We start from the raw sequence: 23,264 nt of genomic DNA on the forward strand, positions 1-23,264 counted from the left end.
TCTCAGAGCAGATAGCAGATAGAGCCAACTGACTGTGAGCTGAAGCTTTTCATTTGACGCTCCCCCACTTACACTTGACAATTCCTACAGTGCCCTGTTTTATACTTGGACTGCTGTAAAAAAGGGAATGGTGTTTTTTCCCCAACCTCTTTTCCTTTACCCCAATGGAAAATGTCCCTCTTTGAGGTCAAGGAAAGATCAGAAGGACAATTTATAGGGAGGATTTACGTAAAGAGAATCTACTTACACTTATACCCGGCAATATAATTATGCAGCGGCAGATATAAGTAACACATAGTAGATGAGTAGAGTGACAAACTAAATGCTGTACAATGAAATAATATGTCATGTCCAAATCACACCTCCTAAGAGTTATGCTTTCAATGTAAGTGATTAAACAGTAAAAGCGCATTTTGTTGACGTCCAAATGGTGTGTAGCTCTACATTTTGCTGCCCTAAAGGAATGAAGGGATGGCATTTACTACTTATTTTAGATAAAGGATGGTCCAGTTTACACTACACCAAGAGACAACAAAGGAAGAATAAAAGCACATTCCTAGCATTGAGAGAATTATCTTATCATGGCTGTCACTAGACACTTTCCTAAGACTATCAGATATCCAACAGTAAAAAAGGATAAGTTAATAAAGACCATTGCTCTACCCTAAAGAACATCAGCCAACTGTACAAACATGTGCCTCAATTAAAGATCAAACAGAACCAAATAACTTATTCTGTTATCAGTGCTCTTGGGCAAGGTACTCTACCATCAGGAGAAAACTGCAGCTCTCCAGCTGTGCATGTCTTTACTGTGTGAAGTCGTGTTACAAAGTAATAACGTGCAGATAGAGCCTCGGTGTGTGCCCTCTTTGGGATCTGTATGAAGACATGAGGTGGGATAAGGGTGGGATTATGGGATGGGCCATACAAGGCCCTATTAGACTGTGACCAGAGTAAACACTGGATTACACAGATTAGGACTGGTTTCCTGAGTTAGTCAGCACTTCTCTGCCCTGTTGTCTCCTACCTCTTTCTTCTCAGGGGACGCAAACACAACACAGGAAAAGAAACCGTATACAGGTATGCCAGACACAAAACTCCAGTTGAGAAGAATTCCTAAACGTTTTGAAGACAGTGACAAAGTTCTGCTTTATGAATACCTGAGGCAGGCAGTGATTACAGAGATGAATGTCTTTTATTAATCTCTGTTACTAATACCCAGGACTTTTAAAAAGCCTTGGCCCCTGTGACCCGACTGTAACCCCACTCCATCTGGCGCCCAACTAAGGTTCTGAAAAGTGAAGCCAATGCATAAGTGACCTAAAAAGGTCAAATGTATAGAAGTCTATGAGACAATGACAATGCTTCTCACTTAATTTATTACCTCAGTGAACATTTTCCTAGTTTCAAGTGTTTTTCAAAACACCATGAAGCTCTCATTGTCAATTATGGTCCCATTTAGATTTAAAAAGCCGATAATGCAGTTTGTGGGCGTGGCTACATTGTGAAGGTTCGCTATCACGTTATCCAAGTTTGGTTTTTGTCCTTTTTTTCCCGTCTGATAAATTTAACGGTCTCCTGTTATACTCTTTTTCATTAATATATTATAGTTCTCAGTTATATACAAATCATCTGTTACTTTAGATGAAAATAAGGTGCCACTCCCCACGTCCCTCTGCGGGATATGGAGGAGGAGATTCAGGTGATAAGGTGGGCGGGGTTACCTTGGTTGGTTATTGGCTCATGGTTACACAACCCAAAACATTTGAGTCCCCTCTCAAGTCACCTCTCAAGTCACCTCTCAAGTCTCCTCTCGAGTTCCCTCTCAAGTCACCTCTCGAGTCTCCTCTCGAGTTCCCCCTCAAGTCCCTACCCAATGTCCTGGTCCGTTGGAGGTTCCGCTGGGGGTCCTGCCAACCCTATGTCCTCTGCCGTTGGAGGCCCCGATGACTACTGTTCTGCCGGGGGTCCTGCCAACCCTATGTCCTGTGCCGTTGGAGGCCCCGCCGACTACTCTTCTGCCGGGGTCCTGCCAACCCTATGTCCTGTTCCGTCCAGGGTCTCGTCTACGCCGGACCCCGCCAGAGATTCCACCAGCTACTGCCTTGCCCCCGGGCCGTCCGCCCGAGAGCTCCATCATGGACTCTGCCTTGCCCCCGGGCCGTCCGCCCGAGAGCTCCATCATGGACTCTGCCTTGCCCCCGGGCCGTCCGCCCGAGAGCTCCATCATGGACTCTGCCTTGCCCCCGGGCCGTCCGCCCGAGAGCTCCATCATGGACTCTGCCTTGCCCCCGGGCCGTCTGCCCGAGAGTTCCATCATGGACTCTGCCTTGCCCCCGGGCCGTCCGCCCGAGAGCTCCATCATGAACTCTGCCTTGCCCCTGGGTCGTCCGCCCGAGACACCCATCATGGACTGTGTTTTGCCTCTGGGTTCTCGTTCCGGACCCGTCCTCCGGACCTCCTCCACCCACCCTCTTGGATTTTGGACGTCTAGAATCCGTCCCTTGAGGGGGGGGGTTCTGTCACGGTTTTAAGTTTGTGTGTCTGGTAGTGGGTGTTTTTCTGTTCTCCTTGTCATGTTTTCCTCCCTGTATATTGTCTGGTTTTCCTGTCTGTCGTTAGTTTTCCCTGGTGTGTCTAATTTCCTGATTGTTTTCACCTGTCACCCCTTCTGTGTCTCCTGTTCTAATCAGCGTCAGTCCCGCCCCTGATTATTCCCACCTGTGTCTTGTTACCCTGTGTTTAAATTCCCCTGTCTCCCAGTGTTCAGTGTCAGTTCCTTTTTGTCTCTTGTCATGTTCAGGTCTATGCGTCTTGTCTATTGCCTTCTTCAGGTCTATGCTCCTTGTCTTTTGCCTTGGTCAGGTCTATTCCTTTTTTTTGTACTCGTGAAAAGTTTTGTTCCTCACCACGTGAGCGATTTTCTTTTTGTTCTCATTTTTTGTCATCTCAACATGAGATTAGTTAGTGACCCTTTTTTTGTTCATCTTGCCTGCTTTTGGAAAAATAAAGTATCTCACCAATACTTTACCTCTGTCTCCCGGGTCGTGCAATTGGGTCCTACCTCCTAAGTGCCTGAGTTCTTAACAAATAGAGGACATGAAAAATGTAATAGGTGACCTTTAATCGTTTCTCAGTCTTACCAGTTCATAAAAGTTAAATGTAACATTTGAGTTGCCTAAAACCATAGGCGACTAATAAATGGGTAACGTAAAGGAAACTATCCTCATCCACTTCTTATATAAAGTCTGCTGTTATCTGTGATGGACAATGGTGCAATTACAAATTGGGCTGCATACTATGGTTGTCTGCTTTAGTTTAAAATACAATACATCATGTCATCTGTCACGAGTGATGTATCTATTGTAAACCCATTCATTAAGTAATTCATCTGCTATGACTGTCCAAAACACTCACTATCACTAACTGTCAGTTTATTTGTGTCACAAAAAACAGCTTTGGCCTTTTTCTGTCACTGAGCCCACTACTGTCTGTCAGCATCAATCACTCTCACACTGATCCAAATAGACTCGATAAGCTAGTACAATGGTTGGGTTTTTCTTTCGTCGTGTCACCGCAAGAAGCCATCTCCAGGGGAGGAGATTACGCCACTCTAAAGAGACTTGGCTGAATCATGTCTTCAAGGGTATTATGTAACACTCTCTACAAGGACAGCCACGTGGCCACAGGGCTCACCTGTGTTTAGATTGACCATCTGCCCCACTTTTTCCAAAGCCTTCACTTCTTCTCCTTCACTCTGCGACACACACCATTCACAAACATCTCCCTGCTGAAGAGTCCATTGATTTTGGTCCAATTTGCTGGTTAAAGATGAATCTCCAGCTCTGGGTGTGAGGAAGAATTGAATAATGAGGAAGACGTGGGAGCCAGTAGGCAGGAAATAACACTCTACCATGCTGGTGACTCACACTGGATTGGCTGTGAATTACCATGGTTATGTACTGTACTTATTTCACATGTCCCTTCCTGTTTAGACAGGTGCATCAGCAAATCATGCTCCCCATGTGTGGGTGAGCAGGAGTAAAGCTGGGATTGAGTCTCTGTTGACACCTCCGCAGATTCAGCGTGAAGCAGGGAGCGAGAAAAGAGACATGCACACAGAATGACTAGAAAGAGGGGGACAGAGGGAGCGAGAGAGAAGAGTGAAAGAGACACACAAGATATATTTGACTCCGTGGGTGTGTGAAGTATCAAGGCATGCATCATAATTGTAGATCTTTCTCGGAGCAGCCGGACGTAACAGTGCAGCAGAAGGACATTATTGATTTCGCAACAAAGTGTGCTTGTTTTTTACTTTAAAAACAGTGGGAGCTGAGAGAGACATAAAAGACAAAATGGAAACCGTTTTGTTTTCGCTGCCTCAAGGATTTAATTAACTGGGATAATAAAACAAAAATACTTGCTGGGATGCAGACCGGAAAATAATAATGCCCCCTCACTGCCAATAATCAACATTTCAAGGCAAGAATTAATCTGAGGTGAGTTTATTAAAGAGTTTTAGCATTTGTGTCGAATTTAGTATGTACGTACGTATGTGTGTTTATTTGCGTTTGGATACTTCTATCCTTGTCAGAAATTGACAGTAAGGATATTTTGGGATCACTCTTCACTGTTGGAGGGTTACAACTTACATGAAGATTCAACTAAGGGTAATGTTTTATGGCTGGTGGATGAATTTGTCATTAAGGGGTTCTCACAAGTGAGTACAAGCATTATGTTTGTCTGTGTGTGTGTGTGTGTGTGTGTGTGTGTGTGTGTGTGTGTGTGTGTGTGTGTGTTTGTGTGTGTGTGTGTGTATACTCATGCATTTCTCTGTGCTTTTGGGTACTGAAACTCGACTTCTCAAAAGCCCAGTGTGCAATAGTCAGCCCACGCTGTTTCCCGTTCCCATGGAAACCATTGCCCAGTGCTAAAAGCAGTCCTATTCTGTGTGTGTGTGTGTGTGTGTGTGTGTGTGTGTGTGTGTGTGTGTGTGTGTGTGTGTGTGTGTGTTTGTTTGTTTGTTAGACAGAAAGACATATTAATCTCTGGTGTATAGCAGGCTTACTGGATCTTAATAAATGTTGTCGGCTGTTTCTTCTGTATATTGTGACTCATGAAGAGGCAGTATTTATGAAATAGTTATGTATCACGACATCCACCTTCGTGCCCCCCTCCTCTCTGTATCTACCTCCACAGTATCACTCCTCTTGTTTATCTCTCTGCACCTTTCTCCCCATTACTACATATTTTCTGTTTCTGTATCTCTAAGATGGCTGTCAGCCCAATCATCATCTGCCTCCTGTCCCTGATGGGCTATGCCTCATCCCACCCCTCTCCTCCTCCTCCCCGGGGTTGCAGTGTGGATGTAGACCCTCCGTACAGAGTGCTGTGCGACCTGGAGGCTGTCTGGGGGGTGGTCCTGGAGGCGGTGGCCTGCAGCGGCGGCCTCGCCTCGCTGGTCCTCGCCGTGCTGCTGCTGGTCAAGCTGCGCTCCATTTCTGACCCCGCCAGGCGCTCCGGCTTGGGACCTCTTCTCCTGCTCCTGGGCACGCTCCTGGGGATTTTTACCATCTCCCTGGCGTTCCTGGTGGGGAAGAACCAGGCGCTCTGTGTGGTCCGCCGGGCCTTCTGGGGTCCCCTTTTTGCCCTCTGCTTCTCCAGCTTGCTGGTGCAGGGTGTGAGGCTCAGGAGACTGGTGGCCGGCCAGACGAGTCCATCAGGAAGCTCCTTGGCGGCTCTGGGCCTCGCGTTGGCGTTGGTTCAGGGAATCATCTCTGCTGAATGGGTCCTGCTGACTGTCGTTAGAGAGGGTCACCCAGCCTGCGAATACCCACCTTTAGACTTTGCTCTGACATGCAGCTACACACTGGGGCTGCTCCTCATAGCCATGGGGCTTTCTCTGGGGGTGGTGCTGTGTGGAGGAGAGCTGGGGGGAGAGAGTGAAGAAGATAGAGAAGGAGAGAGTGAAAAGCGGAGATGGAAGTGTAACGCCGTCTGGCTCTTCCTGTCCAGTTTGGCATCAGCATTGCTATGGGTGGCTTGGCTGGGGTTTTATCTTTATGGCAGCCAGGTGAGGGGAAAGGGGAAAGGGGAGCGTTTTGGGGGACCGGGGAAGAAGGATGTGAAGGTGTTGGATGAGCCTGCGCTGGCGGTGGCCCTGGTCATTCAGGGCTGGATCCTGCTGCTGTTCCACGCTATTCCAGAGGCCCACCTGTGTCTCCGGAACCCTCCGCAGTCCATAACGCAAGACTTCTTCGACACCACTCATACGTCCCCGCCTCCACACTTTGGAGATGAGATCCCAGCACACTCACACCGACCCTTCCCTGAGAACCAAGCCTTTTCTATGGAGGAGCACGGTGAAAGTAGGCTTATGTAACATGTGTGTGTGTGTGTGTGTGTGTGTGTGTGTGTGTGTGTGTTCATGTTTGTTTTAAAGATGAAATAATCTAAGAAAGGATTTTCAACCTGTTTTCTAATGCTGCCTTTAAATGGATCTCATTTGGTTGCATTTTCAACATTTAAAGGTTGATTACAAATGTGTTTGGTTTAATGGTAAGTCATGACAAAGCCATGAGATCCCTGTTGCTTGGCAACTATCAACAAAACAGATGATGCCATGTCTCCTCTTCAAAAACTAAACAAAAAACAACGTTGTGTTCATGCCATTCAATGTCATGCCGACTAGAGAACAAAAACAACCAGCTTTTAAGGAGTCTGACCTTTTTAAATACATCATAACATCATGTCTCATGGACTTTACACAGAGATTGTTTGACAAGCGAACTGGTTTGTGTCAGTGAATCAATGAAATATACATTAACATAAAAAGTGCGTGCAAAGATTGGATATTAAAACATTTAACACAATTTAATTTACTTTATTAATTTATTCAAAATGTGATTAATTGCATTTTCCCAGTAGTAGTGAAGGCGTCTGCAAAGTGTCCTCTACAGTGCTATTGGATTCATTTGACTTGAAGGTTGTAGGTTGACTACTTTGATTGTCAGTAACTCGCAAGTCATCCAAATGTGCTTTTAACACTGCGTTATTGTTGCATTTTCTAATACACTAACGCAATGTAGCAGCTTTTGATAGAAGTAGGAGTTTTTAAATCTTTATACATTTCTCCTAACTCAGCCAGATGCCCATGAGATTTGTTAAGCCTAAATCTATGCTTTTAAAAAGGCCTCAGTTCTCTCAGTGGAATAAATAAATATATAAAAATAAAAATATGTAATAAAACGTCTCAAACCACTCCTGCAGCATAATACAAAATCCAATTAAACCCTATGAAATGGCTGAGTATCTAAGAGGCTTATAGGGATATGTATGAGTCATTTCACTTTGGTAGCTGTCCATATTTATCTGAAGCCAAATGCACAGATGAAGAGCTAAACCACGATGAACCAGGACAAACAAAGACTGGCAGAACGCAGTCTGTTGTAAGAAAGCACAAAGTGTGACAGCAGTCCAACTTTCACAATGGCAGAGTCATACAGAGAGTTAGTTAAGAAAACACAGAGGGAAGCAATGTAACAATGTGTCACCAAGTCTCCAGAAGAGTTACTATTGGTTTAAAAGGATGTTGAAGTCTCTTTTTACCTTACTTAATGGACAGTACAGTCCCTGTCACTGTGAGCACTGCAGTAGGGCTTGTGTTATATATTGTAATTATCATGACCATACATAGAAAAATAAGACCAAAGTTGCCAGAAACGTTTTTCCTTTTAAAGTGGTAGGACCAAATGACAACATCTTGTCTGAAAAAAATGCCAAGTGGATCTAATAGGATTAGCAACATACCAGTGTTATTTTATTGGCTAATTTGAGCTAAGATTGGAAAAATATGATGTATCTGCTTTAGTATAAAAAATGACAAGGTTAGCACACCTTATCAGTTGACATCCTTGTAGCTTATTGCTTGCAATTTATTATTGTACGCCATTTAAGTTGCATTTTCCAAGATCTGAGAAAAGTATTGGCTAAATAGTGCCCTGAAATGTATTAAAAAAAGAGAAGTGTCCATGGTTTGTAAGCGCCCTTATGCTAACCATCCCCCAATAGTTGCTTCACATGTAATATATGTTTCATTTAGACAAATCAGTAGCACTGTCATCACATGGCTGCATTTCCACGGCACGGTATAATACATTTAATCTATTATGGTACAGCTCTGCTCAAATCAACTCAATTTTGGTACAAGCTGCTTATTTTGTTTTCCTCTGGTAAGAGCACCCCCTTAGTGTGATGGGATGATCAGCTGATTGCTGTCGGTTGTGCAGCGGAGTGTACATTATAGTTTCTCCAGCTACCATCTTTTAAAATATTTTGATAGAGCTAATAAAGAAAGGTCCAGGTTTGCGCAAGATGATCCGCTGGTGAATATTCTCATGGATTAATCATTAGTTTAAAGTGTTTTACTCCACCTTCTAGTTTCTGCTCAGCTTGTTAAGAACCTCCAAGGAGGTAGTATCAAAACAGTAGCAGGTACCATCCACACATTTTGCTCATAGGATGACACAAAAAGGTAGAGCCGTGACATACTATGCAGTGTGAATATGCCATATAATAGTAGGTAAGGTTCCCTTGAAACTGGAGCCATTATGGTCTAGTTAGTAGATGTAACATTTGTTACCATGACACCCATAACGTGCGTGTGTGTGCTTTACCTTTCGTGGTGGGTCAGCACTCCGAACTGGAACCTACCACAGCAGCCATGGGAGTATGCGTCCCGGCATCGCTTTCAGAGGTCACGTCTACCAACCCACTGAGATGGCTCTGGTCATGAATGGTGGAACGGTAAGTATGGAAGAAACACACATTGTGAGTTGTTGACATAAAAATAACCAACCCTAACAATACTAAACTTGTTTACTACATGTTTTGTTTCTTTGGTGTAGATGCCCACAGCCCCAGTAAACTACACTGGGCGACGGTTATGGTGATATGCGACAAGACTTGAAAAAGAAACGCTGGTGTAACGCTGGTGTGTGATTATAGAATTTCCTGTTGCCTAAGAAGAAGAAGGAGATTTTGAAAACATCGCATATCACACAGAATGGATGTGATGGGACCTTAAAAATGCACCATGCAACATGTTACATTTTAAGAACCAATCCTAAAAGTGTTTTTGCTCTCCTTTTGCGTTCCTATTTTTCAGCAGACTGGACAGAAAATCACAAAAGAGAGGGTCGAAGTGACTCAGCTTCCATAGCCTAGGAGACTTTTTCATAAGGGAACAGTTGTAATGATGCATTAATTAGGCACACAGAGTTTTAATTGTAATATGTAAATAAATACATAAACATGGAGTGCATCAGAAAGGGCAAATGCTATTAGGTTAATAGAACACTGTGGTATTAACCATAATAAAGAAAAGATTAAAGTATGATTTTAATGTATAGAAGTACAGAGATGTGGGAGCAGCTCTAAATGATTGATGTAACTAATTGAAGCCAGTTCCTCAGTGATGTTTGCTTCACAAAAACTAAACTTTACTTCTCTTCTATCTGGTGTAAGAATACATCTAAAAAAAACAAGCCTTTAGGATGTTTATTTAAACATACGCCCACAGAGCTGGCATGGTGGAAGACCCAAAGGACTCGCACTCGGGTTTTTCTCTCCATGTCTCCATTCTATTATCAGTGCTATTGGAGATTTCATACATAATTGTCATGCAGTAAAAGAGCTGGTGTAAAGTTCTGAATAATAATCTGATGATTTAAAAGACTAAAAATAGTCTACGGCGGATGGATTAGTCGTTTTTAATAAGCCTATGATAAAAAGCCATTTAATACTGCAATGCTGCAGTGTATACAGTAACGTTTACTGTTTGAGGTTGTGATTTTGCACTATATTATATCTGGGCATTGTGATATTTGAGATGTCTGATGATTTGAGAGGCATGTAAAAGCGCATATTAGAGGTAATGTATTTTGTCAAAATGTATTTAAATGTTTTATAGAATTTTGATATATATATATATATATATAGAAGAGAAAAAACGGTTTCAGTGTTTTATTGCAAAGCTTGTTCTTGACAATGGAAATAGCGGTTGACAAATCCACTTAAAGTGCTCAAAAGAAGACCATGTTGTGCAGCTGAAATCTCTGGAACAGCTACCAAATGGACCTTGAGGTTGGACTGTTTTCTCAACCAGTTTCACTCATGTTTTCCCAAGATTACTCTGGATTCAATAAGGCTATACTGATCATGCTTGGTTAGAAATTGTATTGCTACTGTCATTATATTCTGGCATTCAGGATCCCTTCAAATGTTATCTAGAGAAAACATTAACTCATCCATCACTGTGAATATAACTGGAACCGACTCACACACATGTACACTGTTTTTATTAGTAGAAGGGCAAAGTTTGGCATCATGTAGATTTCTAATAAGCATCCGTTTTAATTTCCTTGGAAACACTAAATTCAACCCAGGACAATTTATCAAGTTATAATGCCATTCACTATGTTTATTTTATGACCATTTCTTTGACCATTTCTTTTTGTTATATAAAACTAAAGTAAATAATTTGCCTTTTTGTGTGCTCAGATATTGTACAATGCAAATATAACCATTACAAGATGTATATGTGTTGACCCTATATACCTGAGTTTTAATTGTGTAAATATCAAAATGTGAAAATTGTATTTTTCCTTTTTTAAATGTTCTTATAGTGATAGCCCTGTCACTGTCTCATGGCAGCGTAACATGAATGTCTGTAATGTGGTTTGCACAAAGTGGCTAATACATCAGTGCATATTTCGGTTAATAACTGTCTGGTCATTGAACTGGTCTTTTGTCATTATCCATGATTCACTTTATAGGGATGCAGCTATACAATCAGCCATACACACATAGAGGAGAGGCATGTGCAGTGACAGAGAAAAATGACTGCACTGCAATAAAAGCAAGCAAACAAACAAAGAAGATATCCTCACAAATGTGTCAATGTCAATAAAAAAAAGGCTGCAAATAAATAAATAATGCAAGGTTTCCAGTTGATACTTCAGATAATTTCCATATTTGATTTTCAAGATTATTCCAAATAAATATGAAAAGTGCATCCATAACACATCACAAAAGTAGTTATTTGTATACAAAGTAAAGAATGAGGTTGATTTACATTGTTAGTAATAAGAAGATTTCTGAATGATTTATACCAAGTATATAGAGCTTGTGGTGTGTTGAATTGAGACCCAGTACACCTAATAGCTCTATTCTTCCAAAAAGTGTAATAAATCATCTCTTCTAAAATTCAAAATTGAATGTAGGGTGTTTAAAAAGTCACTGCTCCCTAAAGCTTTGGATATTAGAGGCTGCAGATAGTGGTTGCACTGCAGCTTGCCCAGATTATAGGTTTAAGTCCTCAAGGAAGCTGGAGATAAAAGATTGGGACGTATAGCTGTCATAGATGTGGGTGGTATGGAAGCTAACAGTAGTAGGCAGCGGATGAGGTCTTAAGTGGATAGATACGACTCACCTCCAAAAGCCTTAGGTGTAAGGCTCGAAATAGGAGACCATCATGGTTGCTAGATCTTCACTGGCTGGACACCAGAAGAAGCAGGAGGATTTTGGGGCCGCAGCCAGTGAGAGGAAGTACTGTAGTTGCAGGTTCAAGCCAATGTAAGTCAGTCGAGGCATGTTGGTCCACTGACCTTTGACTTCTGGAGCTGAAGGTGAGGTAGAAGTCAGGTTTAGATTATAGGCAGAGCATGATTGAAACTAGCTAGTTATAAAAAAGTGTTGTACGACCAAATCTTAAAAGTGTTCAGAATACTTATTATTGTATTAGGGATCATGTTGAACACTTTCAGACCATCTCTTCTCATTCATTTATGATTTTGTACTTGTATGTACATACAAAAAGGGACATAATTAGTTGTGTTAAGAATGAAGAGGGACAGTATGGTTAAAACCCTGCCTACTTTCTAAAATAATACACTTTAAATACGATTTAATTGTTGTTTGTTTACGTTTTTTCCTGCTAATTTCAGTTCCTTTCGATTGTTTTTACATGTATGATAGTTAGTTTTATTAATAACTGGGCAATGCTTCGGTCTTTTGCTGACTAACTGCAGGGCCCTTTCTCATTTCTCTAACTCCCCTCCTCGACTCCCCTCCTCGACTCCTATCCTCGAAGCAGCAGGCGGTTAGAGAAATGAGAACTCCTCTCCTCTGAGCGGTCATTTTAAAGAGACGTCCATTAATGATGACAGGAGGCACAGCAGCCCTCTGTCTGATGGACAGATGTGTTCATGACGACTGATATATTTACTTTGATTCATTCACGGTGCGGTATAATGAGACAATAACAGGCTACAGATGCGGACACACACACACACACACACACACACACACACACACACACACACACACACACACACACACACACACACACACATACATATATATATATATATGTATATATTTATATAAATATATACAATTTCAGAATCAAACAGAGCACTCTCATAATAACATAACACTATCAGAGACTGGATATATCCCCCCCCCCCTCTCTGGTCGCTACAATGAGGAAAATAAATTACGGGCCAAAAGTTTTATTTACGAGTATTAAAAGTAAGCCGAGGACACCAAACCAACTGATACCTGTCTCTCCGCTGCATCTACGCACACACTGTACCACACACACCTACACCACACAGGTTTCAAACTTCCTTAATAACCTCCTTTAGCTTAGGAACCACTGGACCTCCCTAACCGAAAGGAGAGGAGAAAATGCTGCCCCACAATGCCTTGCAGCCGCAGCATTTGCCGTCACACAAGAGTCGGCCGTTCACGGAAACAAACGATTATGACGGAGAAATTATATCATGAAAGTTACGGTGCTTATTAAGCATTTTAAAACGTATGTGGTAAGTTGCCAAAGTGCTTTGTTTTCAACTTTCATCAGTATTATAATCAAAAAGAGAAATATGAACGTTAGTTTTTACTGAAATGATTAAATAAAGTCAACATTTCACTGAGCTGTGTGGGGTTTGTTCAACGTTTAAAAGATGTTTGAATGGTGATGTACACAGTGATAGGTGTTAAGGACTAACGTTTAATAAATACATTTGTATTGATTTTTAAGATATTTTCATAGTTCATACAATCATACGTATTGGGATCATTTGTATTAATGTGGACTGGAGGGAGAGGGTAACGAGCATAAGTTTCACTTTCATTTTTTATTTCAATTCCAATTTTGGTCATGAAGAATATGTTTCTCTGTTGTTCATAAAGCATAAAGCAACAGCATCAGAGCACGGTGCAGAGTCTCTAGATGAGTCCGTCGTTCTTATTAAACATTCATGTTGTAGTCCGTTGTATAGAGAACTGTAGTTTCCATAGTTTCCCCACAGCAGCAGACGCACACAATGACGTCCGCTGGCGCCTCATAAACACGTCGGATAGTGAAAGTGCATTCGGATTCTCTAAAGTACCGCAGTCTCTTCTCCTAAGTCCTTTTGAATTCTCCTATCCTATCCCTTAACCCCGTGACGTTTCAATCAGAGGTCAAGGAATAGGAGATAGGGTCAGAATTTAGGAGCTGATTTTTAAACTATCCGACCGCAATCCTTGATTAAATTTTGCGTTTTGAAGAATGAAGAAAAGCAGTCCGGTAGAGCGGAAGTTAAACAACNTGTCTAATGTACAATGCCTTGTCTTTTGCTGCTGCAGCGTAAACATTTCCCCAATTGGTATCAATAAAGTACTTCTTATTTTGTCTTAATCCTCAAATATTAGCACATTTTACTTTAAAAAAACAAAACACATTGATGTAACTACATACACATATCGATATGTTGTATACATATTGCAAATCAAAACCTTTATTGACCACTAACTACCAAAAATTGCATTTCTATCCTGTTATTAATGCATTCAAATCGTGATTCAAATGGCCCGCCACAAACTTCCAGGAACTTTCTGAGTCTCTGAACCACGTGACAATCAAGCATTTTGGACTTCCGGGTTGCGTTCCAATAGTCCATTTAGCTTAGGAACCTTCCTAACCAAGTGAAATGACCCGGAAGTACGTCAGTGGCAGCCATGTTAAGTGCCGTTCCAATTCTCCAAATGAAAGGAAACAGGTTTCAAACTTCCTTAATAACCTCCTTTAGCTTAGGAACCACTGGACCTCCCTAACCGAAAGGAGAGGAGAAAATGCTGCCCCACAATGCCTTGCAGCCGCAGCATTTGCATCACACAACAGTCGGCCGTTCACGGAAACAAACGATTATGACGGAGAAATGATATCATGAAAGTTACGGTGCTTATTAAGCATTTTAAAACGTATGTGGTAAGTTGCCAAAGTGCTTTGTTTTGAACGTTCATCAGTATTATAATCAAAAAGAGAAATATGAACGTTAGTTTTTACTGAAATGATCAAATAAAGTCAACATTTCACTGAGCTGTGTGGGGTTTGTTCAACTTTTAAAAGATGTTTGAATGGTGATATACACAGTGATAGGTGTTAAAGACTAACGTTTATAATAAATACATTTGTATTGATTTTAAGATATTTTCATACAATCATACGTATTGGGATCATTTGTATTAATGTGGACCGGAGGGAGAGGGTGACGAGCATAAATTTCACTTTCATTTTGTATTTCAATTCCAATTTTGGTCATGAAGAATATGTTTCTCTGTTGTTCATAAAGCATAAAGCAACAGCATCAGAGCACGGTGCAGAGTCTCTAGATGAGTCCCTCGTTCATTCTTATTAAACATCCATGTAGTCCGTTGTATAGAACACTGTAGTTTCCATAGTTTCACCACAGCAGCAGACGCACACAATGACGTCCGCTGGCGAATCATAAACACGTCGGATAGTGAAAGTGCCTTGGCAGTCTCAGAGTACCGCAGTCTCTTCTCCTAAGTCCTTTTGAATTCTCCTATCCTATCCCTTAACCCCGTGACGTTTCAATCAGAGGTCAAGGAATAGGAGATAGGGTTAGAACTTAGGAGCTGATTTGTAAACTATCCGAACGCAACCCAGATGTCATTCAACATGGCGCGCTGAAATTCATTTCCGGGTCACTACCGGAGAACCGAGGAGTCGAGGAATCGAGGAGGGGGATTTGATTAAATGAGAAAGGGCCCTGGTGTGTCTTTTGGTTTGATAAAAGGGCAAAACAACTAACACACTTGCTACACACGTTTACGACGAGTTACTCATTTCAATAAATAAATGGTATATGGTAGTAAAACCAAGAAATAAAACCGAAATAAGATAAAATAAATGACACTAGAAGACTAACTACTTGTTGAATTTAGTTTTGGGCACTCGTTGCTACGGAAACCATGCTCGTCGCTAAGAGGAAACGGGGGGAACTACTTCCGGGTGAAGAGAGGACACTGGTATCCACGTGAATTATCAAAGAGTGCAAAGTAAGTTAACAGCTCATCGAGTTAACGTTTCATAATGAACTGTTCAGCTATGGTAAATAGTCTTACCATCTGGCTGACTGTTTAGTTTTTTTCTTTATCGGTTTAACCTTTTAACTACTCTGAACAATTAAACGTTCGTTGCTGCTGTTAGCTGCCAGCTAGCATGGTGTAGTAAGAGAGTGCTAAAAATAAACGTGGTGATCTTATTCTGCCTAAAAGTGGTTTTTTTGCAATATTATTATTCTGGATTTTTTTCAATCTTAACTTGATGTCCTTTCTTGATTTAAGGGTTGTTAGCATTGATGTGTTCACTCACTGAAAGCATGTTCATTTAATGGGAAGGCAAAAAAAATAACAACACAACAACCTGTTCAGGTTTTACACAACCTGAGAAATGTACATGAATGTAGGTATTTTAATACAACTCTAAGCGTTACTGAATCTTTAATAATAAACAATTTACAGTTAATAAATAAGTAGAACTTGTAGAAAAGTTGCATGTGCAGTGTTTCAATTGTCTGACACATACATGTATTATCTAGAAAAATGAGTTTACTGATGGATAACAGTAATAGTATGTGTTGCATTCAAACTAAAATGATAAACATTTGAACACAATTCCCCTCTGTACCCTGCAGGTAAAGTGACTGGCCCTGCAAAAAGACATTGATAAGCTGTTCCAGCTCAGCCAAACCCTTGGTTAGTATTTATTTCTCCGTTACACAGAGCCTAATCTATCCCTGAAAGGTATTGTCTTGCCATAATTGTATTTCTTTCACCAGACAAGCGAGCGGTCTTTTGCCTTGGGGAGAAGATGAAGGAAGAGCTGAGTCAGGAGAAATGTGTTAAGAAGGGGAAGAAAAACAAGAAAATAAAAACCACTCCGCTGGAAAATAACAACATAACTGATGAAGATGGGATCCAAGATGTTATGAAAAAAGAAAAGAAAGAAAAGAAAAGTAAAAAAGTTGATATTATTGTTATAGATTCAGAAGAGGAGTCTTCGGATGTCTCCACCAACAAGGTAGAGAAGAAGAAGAAAAAAAAAAAGGTTGTTTCTGTAACTCTAAATGGTGTCAATGGTTCTGACGCCAAGAAAGAAAATGACAATCAAATCATTAAAAAGAAGAAGAAGAAGCAGGTGGAAAAGGAAGAGTTCAGTTCAGTGAAAGAAGAGGAAGTAGAAAAGAAAAAGAAAGCTAAAAATAAGTCTGAGCAGATTAAATCAGAAAATGAGGAGGAGGGAGAAAAGCATGCTGTAAAGGATAATTTGCAGAAGAAAGCCAAGAAGCGAAAAAACATTTTAGTAGTAAGTACAGAGGAGATTGAGGAGCAAGTTAAAAGAAAGAAAAAGAAAACCATTGAACCTGTAGATGGTGACACAAAAAATAAAAAGTCCAAAGTGGATAAAAATCGAGTGAGGTTGGAAACACCAGAGGGAGAAGAGGCTAAGGTGAAAAAAAGAAAGAAATCGGCTGATAGTGAAGAAGATGGAAGTGAATTAGGAACAATCCAAAACAAAGTTAACAACACAAAGAGCAAAGAAGCTTCAGAAGAAAAGGTACACAAAAAAAAAAAAAAAAATCTGCAGAGAGTGAGATTATTGTCATCGATGAAGTTGAGACGGAGCCAAAGACCAAAGGAAAAAAAGAAAAGCGTAGAAAAGCTTCTGTGGAGTTCAGTGAAGTAGAGGACACAGAGCCGAAGAAGAAGAAGAAGAAAAGGGGAAAGGGAGAGGAGGAAGAAGCATCAGAACTCAAATGTGAAGAAGTTCAGGAGCACTGTAGTGAACCTGCAGGAAAGAAGAGTAAAAAGAAGAAGAAGAAAATCTCCACTGAGGAGGAAACCCCGGTGGAGAATGTGAGTTCTTTAACTAGTGCCGAAAAGAAGAAGATTAAAGAAGAGCCGGAAGACCAACATGTGAGTGTTGGTTCTTAGAAGTGATTGATATCATGCTCTAATGTTTTATGTTTTTACATAGGGAGTGAACCTTTTTTGTGTTTTGTTGTGTTTCAGGAACCACACAACGTCCTGGACGTGGTCTTCCTGTCCGAGAAAACAGGAAACGCTGATGAGGTCAACATCAACCAGGTAGACAGGGCTCTAGTTAGTCTGTCAGTGGGTTGATATTTATTGCTGTGGATAGAATTTCTGTGAATACTCTTATTCACTTTCTTGCTGGTAAATACAAAGCTAGTATAAACAGCCAGTTAGCTTAGCACAAAGACTGAAAACAGCTAACTGGCTGTTATCCAAAGGTAAAACTAAATAAACATAAATATTTGTATAGTGACACGTGTGTAATTTGTTTAATCCACTGGAGAGAAACATGGCTGAATTTCATATTTATACAAACATGGTGGAAGTTGAATTTCTCATGTAAATGCAAAAAAGTCTGTATAACACTTAAAAAAAAAAAATCAGTTAACTACTTGATGTTCCAGTAACACAACTCTTAATAAAGTGTGTTTTTTGTCACAGGAAAGAAGACAGTCTTTACAAATGGAAGTCGACAATGCCTCCCAACCTCCAGCCAAACCAATGGTATGTCATTTTGCTTTTTGTAGAGAAATTAAACTCTGGGATGTCCCTTTTTAGCTGGTTTTCTTTTAAAAGGGTACTCCAGTGTTTTAGAGTTATACATAAATAAGGTTTAAGGACCTACATATTTTTTCCCTACTTTGCAGGGTTGGATCCTCCTCATCACACACCAGAGGAAGCCACTTGTCGTAGATGACCTAATCAAATTATACTTTGCGATCAGAATTAACAATGAGGGAAAACTTGAGATTTTAGCCCATAATCACCACATTTTCATTAGCATTCAGACCTGGAGAAGCTATTGCTGTGGTGAATTTAGAGAAAAAAACAATACTGATTGGACGAAAAAGGATATCTCATTGCTCCCTACTAAACGTACGCTTGTGGCATTCCTGTGCGATTATTACGTTGATCCAGTTTTGTTCCAAATTCACGATTTTATCGTGACTTTTTGTGTGAGTGTTTTTCCTGAAATGTAACCAATTGAATCTCTGAGAATATCTGAACATCAGGGTTATTTGATCAGACTTTAGAAAACTCCTCCAGAAGACATTTAAAACCATTTTCATCGATCGAGTTTTACTCCTGCTGACAAACAATTACGGGTAAAACCAGTAGAGAGCTCCTTAGTGCTTCCGTTTTTAATACCTCTCACTCTCTCTCTCTCTCAGGGCCTCGGCCAGTGGAGCACAGCAGAGTTCAACAGCTCTGAGAAGCAGCAGAAGTTCCTCCGGTTGATGGGCGGCTTCAAAAAGGGTTTCCAGCCGGCATCGGACAACAGCGGGGCAGCAAACATGGCGCTGGGGAAGAGCGCACAGGAACAGCTGCAGCAAGGGCTTGTGGGAGAGTTTGAACGTGCACAGTGGCGTAGGATTGACTTCAGTAACAGGGGCACCGGACTCGGGTTCACTCCAGCTTCGAACAAGAAGTTTTCCATTGACATCCATTCAAGCCGATCAGTTCGCTTTGATGATTGATCCAAATGTTTATGTGAATGGGTATAATCTTGAAAACATGTGTGTATGGTTGTGCAAACATATCACAAAATAATTGTATAACTTAGAAATGTTTATAGTTTTTTATTTTGCAAACTTCCAGACAGAATGGAAAAATCTCTGCTTACATATTGTCGGCTCATTCATTTAATTTAGACAATCTTCTGTAAACCAAGAGAAATATCTGACTAACATGGGCGGTTAGTCCAGCTGTGACGCTGATTACACATTAGGCCCTCAAATCATATCACTCCACTCTGCTGCAGACAACCTTTTCCAGAAGTTGGAAAGGATGTTTGTGCCCATTTTAATGTACAAAATAAAAGTTGCAAAAGAAGTTTCAAAGTGTAGCAATTTTGGTCAAATCCTCATCATTTCAGACCAATAACAGCCATTTAAAAGAATTTCTGCTTACAAATCTGTGTTTGCACCAACTGCTTCATCCTCAGAGTCACTAGATGATCGACCATAATACTTGTTAGCAAAACTGAGCAAATGCTGCCTTTGTGAAATAGTCCTTTCTTTACTTATGCTTTTCAACATAGTGGACACTTACAAAGTTGGGCAGCTACAATGTCACTAAGTCAGCCAGGGTTGTGATCAAGCAAATTAAATGCAACTTTAATGTTGATGATGCGTGCACGGAGCAAAAAATGTCTAACAACCGTCACTACATAGTTTAGAATATGCCTGATGTTGATTCAGTGTATTCCAGCTGGACCAATCAAACTATGACACCATGTCCAGAGAGCTATACAAAAATAGAAGTAGCCGAATAAAAATGTTCAGAAAGAAACATCTATAACAGAGTTGCGAGGCTGTTAGGTCAGTGAGAGAGAGAGAGAGGTGAAGCTGTGTGTTCCTTGTGATATAATCTGTCGTCTCATCATGCCTGAAGAAACTCCGGCTGCACTCGCGCCACTTTCCGGAATTCTTTGCTGTGCGTCTGCGGGCACTGCATCTCACACCAGCTGATGGGAACCATCTGGGCACCTGATTCACAAAGACAAAGTGAGGTAAAATAAGAGACAATATATTCTATAATCAGTGTCCACAGCAATATACATTATTCAATTATTGGTTCATACACCTTTTCAAAAATCTAATTCAGAACTTTCCAGGCCCAATTCTCTAAAGTTCCTTCACATAACATAGTTTGGGACAAGAATCAAGATTCATTACTGTTAAAAACCCTGAGAACTTTAAGAATGAAACATAGCAGGCTTTACAGAAACAGACAATAACATTTCAATAGATTACAAAATTATATAAATTCAAGCACGTACAATGACCCATATTTTCTTTTCAAAAACCTTGATTTAAATCCTTGAATCAAACTTTTCTGTCTGCGGTAGCGGTCTGGCATTCAACACTTCTGTAGCTTTAAATGTCACTCATTTTTGCATCACTTCCTTGGATTGAAAGCTGTTCCTCATGTCATTTTCTTTTCTTACATTTCTACACAAAACCATGCTTGGTTACTAAAAACAGTTACAAAACTTCTGCTAAACTGTAACAGTGTTTATCAAATGTTTGATAAATACGACTCACTTTGCAAATATTTGTGACAATAACTGTCTCAAGTTTATCACACACATATAACAACAAAGACTATAACAACCCTGTAGTGCAATACTACCTATGTGCAATATATATTTACCGCAAATAGCTGTACAATATATACTTCCACATTTAATATTATTTTCACCTGACTGCTATATTTGCAAAACAGTTACTGGTAATTGATGTGTATTTTGTAAATTGCGCAATTTCTATCGTTTAATATTTGTTATGCATGCTCCTTGAGTGATATTAAGCTATCTTTGGCTCTTTACTTGCTGTAACAAATGTACATTTCCCCTCTGTGGGATGAATAAGCTTATTCTGAGTCTGATCAGGTCAGCCGTCTTGCACCACCTGGTGTTCAAACAAGATACGTTCAATCTGTGAAGTGCTGTGTTTTGAAGTGGAAAATAAAAAAATAAAAAGGTTGTTTTTTGAAAGTTACCTGCTTCACTGTGTGCCACCACCACCCCCAGCTCGTTCTCTGCTGTTGTCAACAGGTAGTTTGACTGCACGTCTCCGAGAGAAATCTGACACAGGTCAAGGATTTTGCCAATGTGTTTATGTGGATTCAAAAGTCGTAAATAATCTACAAAATGGAGGAGACCAATCTGATTGGAGCAACTGTGACAAATAATCCAACTGAAACCGGCATGGACAATGACTATGTTTTAAAAATGTGCTTATCCAGAAAAGCTTGGTTTGGACACTTTATGGGCAGATGAAACATTCCTATTAAAGAAAGAATTATAAATTTCTTTCTTTTTATGCCTTTAATACTAACTTGAATTTTTATTAAAATTAATTAGCCAATTATTTTGTATATGTTATTGTAATGTAGAGACAAGGCTTTTAGTGACAATCATGTATTGCTTTACAATTATATGTAAAAGAAAAAAGTCTAACTATGATATTTGGGCTCAAATCATCTGAGGCCTGGCGCCCCCCCCAGGTTGGGAACCACTGGTTTAAAGGATGAAAACAAAAGGCGAGCTAAATACTTTGCATAGCTCTCAAATAGTTTCATTCTTGAGATTGTTACTTATGGGTGCGTCTTAGACCCGAGAGAAGGATACAACTTTGGCCAAGACGATATCGCCAGGTCTGAAGCTTTTGTACGTCTCTACCTGTAACAATAAAGACAAAAGCTTAACGCTAAAAGCATGTCATCTTTTAAATAAGTAAACATCTAATGATCTGATTGAAATCATGGATTAAAACACACCTTGTCTTTCTCTGTGGCACGCACATCTTCTTTCCTGTAGAGTCAGAAAGAATTGGCTCAGTTTTGAGAATGACACAAAAACATGTGGGTTTGCTATCCTGGCTCCAAAATGGTGGAATGAGCTCCCCATTGAAATCAGGACAGCAGATAGCTTACACATCTTCCGGCGCAGACTGAAAACTCATCTCTTTCGACTCCACTTCGAGCAATAGAATTACTAACATACAACTACATCTCTAAGCAGTAAACCCATCTCAACAGCGCCGGCCAGCTAACCAATCAGAGCAGACTGGGCTCTGGTTTCAGACAGAGGGTGAAAAGACAGGCAGTAGGAGAAAAATAAAGACCTTTTTGAACTTTAAAGCATGGAAACATATCACAAAATACAGATATGAACCTGAAAAAGATCACAATAGGGCCCCTTTAAGGTAACGTACAGTGTCAGTGGGAGGAGATAAGACTGTGACAGTGATTGTCCCAGACTTGTTGATGAGGACAGTAGCCATTTCTTTAGCTGGAGGTTTAGATCGCAGCTTTATGCTATAGAGGGGCAGTTTACCTGATAGTTCCTCTGAAGCGGTCCTTCAGCGGTGTGGAGCCCACATAAAGGATGTGGACTTTTGCGAACCTGGGGTTAATGCTGGTCACCTGTCCAAGCAAAAAACAGTTAGGCTTGAAACAAACCACAGATCTTAATCCAAGCTATGAAGGATCACAATCAGATCATAAGTAACAAAATAGTATCAGATTCAACTGCATACCTTACAGGTGACTATAGCTCCTACATCTGGTAGTAGTTGTGTTTCTGTTTCCCTTACAACCGAGATCACTGGTAACTTCAAAAGAGACACATTGCAAACAGCATTTCAGTTATTGTTGAAGTTAAAAAACAGGCCGAGGAATAAACCTGTCATTCTAAAAATAGTTGCCATTCCACCAGTGTTGCGCATCATTTCTGAATGAAGAGAAATATGTTTGTTCCTTCATTCACATTCACAAATGTTGCACAACACTCTGGCACTCCTCATTGCTTCTGCAGCTTCCCCTGCCTCCCTCCTACACACAGACACACCCACCACACCCCTTACCTCCTCTCCTTCATTTTTCTTAAGCACATAGCCTGTTAGTGAGGAGTAAATGCAGCCGTGTCGCAGATAAATTCCTGTGCCGGGAATACAGTCTTCTGTGCTGCATAGCTTGTCACCTAGGGATGAAAATAAAGGGGAAAAATAAAGACAGTGTTGGAGAAAAGGTCTTATGTCAGCTTTCTAAAAGTGGAGGTGGACCATCACCGCTAGAATCTGAATACATTATACAGTTTTGTGAGGAATAATATCAACCATAGGGAGTAAAATACCAAAGTACTGCTTTCACAAAGCAAATACCAAAAATAAAACGAGTGTGGCTATTATGTAGATGTTATTTACTAGACATCGGGACATTGTGTGTATTCCTACTTCAATGTATAACTATTATGCATTCCCAGACTTCATGCTGCTATATATATATATATATATATATATATATAT

The 23,264-nt window shown here is 40.5% G+C and overlaps 2 protein-coding genes across 2 annotated transcripts in view; one reads left to right on the top strand and one right to left on the bottom strand.

The window, feature by feature from the left end:
• The first annotated feature begins 4,050 nt into the window (after positions 1-4,050).
• Positions 4,051-11,004, top strand: gprc5bb (G protein-coupled receptor, class C, group 5, member Bb). The gene is made up of 5 exons (XM_010770967.1): positions 4,051-4,499; positions 5,273-6,073; positions 6,122-6,368; positions 8,693-8,805; positions 8,907-11,004. Exons 2-5 carry the CDS (start codon positions 5,273-5,275, stop codon positions 8,949-8,951), a joined length of 1,206 nt encoding a protein of 401 aa, XP_010769269.1. The 5' UTR covers positions 4,051-4,499; the 3' UTR covers positions 8,952-11,004.
• An 8,011-nt stretch (positions 11,005-19,015) lies between these two features.
• exosc1 (exosome component 1) overlaps positions 19,016-23,264 on the bottom strand; it is a 5,790-nt gene continuing 1,541 nt past the window's right edge. Inside the window, exons 2-8 of the mRNA XM_010770968.1 lie at positions 22,824-22,939; positions 22,497-22,571; positions 22,295-22,383; positions 21,736-21,769; positions 21,587-21,637; positions 20,956-21,040; positions 19,016-19,940 (exon numbers count right to left, since the gene is read on the bottom strand). Coding sequence (XP_010769270.1) covers positions 19,834-19,940; positions 20,956-21,040; positions 21,587-21,637; positions 21,736-21,769; positions 22,295-22,383; positions 22,497-22,571; positions 22,824-22,939 — 557 coding nt within the window. The 3' untranslated portion in view covers positions 19,016-19,833. The remainder of the gene's footprint in view (positions 19,941-20,955; positions 21,041-21,586; positions 21,638-21,735; positions 21,770-22,294; positions 22,384-22,496; positions 22,572-22,823; positions 22,940-23,264) is intronic.

This window comes from Notothenia coriiceps, unplaced genomic scaffold, assembly GCF_000735185.1.
Source record: "Notothenia coriiceps isolate Sejong01 unplaced genomic scaffold, NC01 NC01_scaffold00009467, whole genome shotgun sequence".
Taxonomy (NCBI): Eukaryota; Metazoa; Chordata; class Actinopteri; order Perciformes; family Nototheniidae; genus Notothenia; species Notothenia coriiceps.

What these genes read in the sequence shown, in the direction of transcription:
- gprc5bb (XM_010770967.1), top strand. Translation starts at nt 5,273, where the DNA reads ATGGCTGTCAGCCCAATCATCATCTGCCTCCTGTCCCTGATGGGCTAT. An exon ending in TTTATCTTTATGGCAGCCAG is followed by an intron (nt 6,074 to 6,121) that starts GTGAGGGGAAAG and finishes CCGGGGAAGAAG; the next exon opens with GATGTGAAGGTGTTGGATGA. An exon ending in TATGGAGGAGCACGGTGAAA is followed by an intron (nt 6,369 to 8,692) that starts GTAGGCTTATGT and finishes GTGGTGGGTCAG; the next exon opens with CACTCCGAACTGGAACCTAC.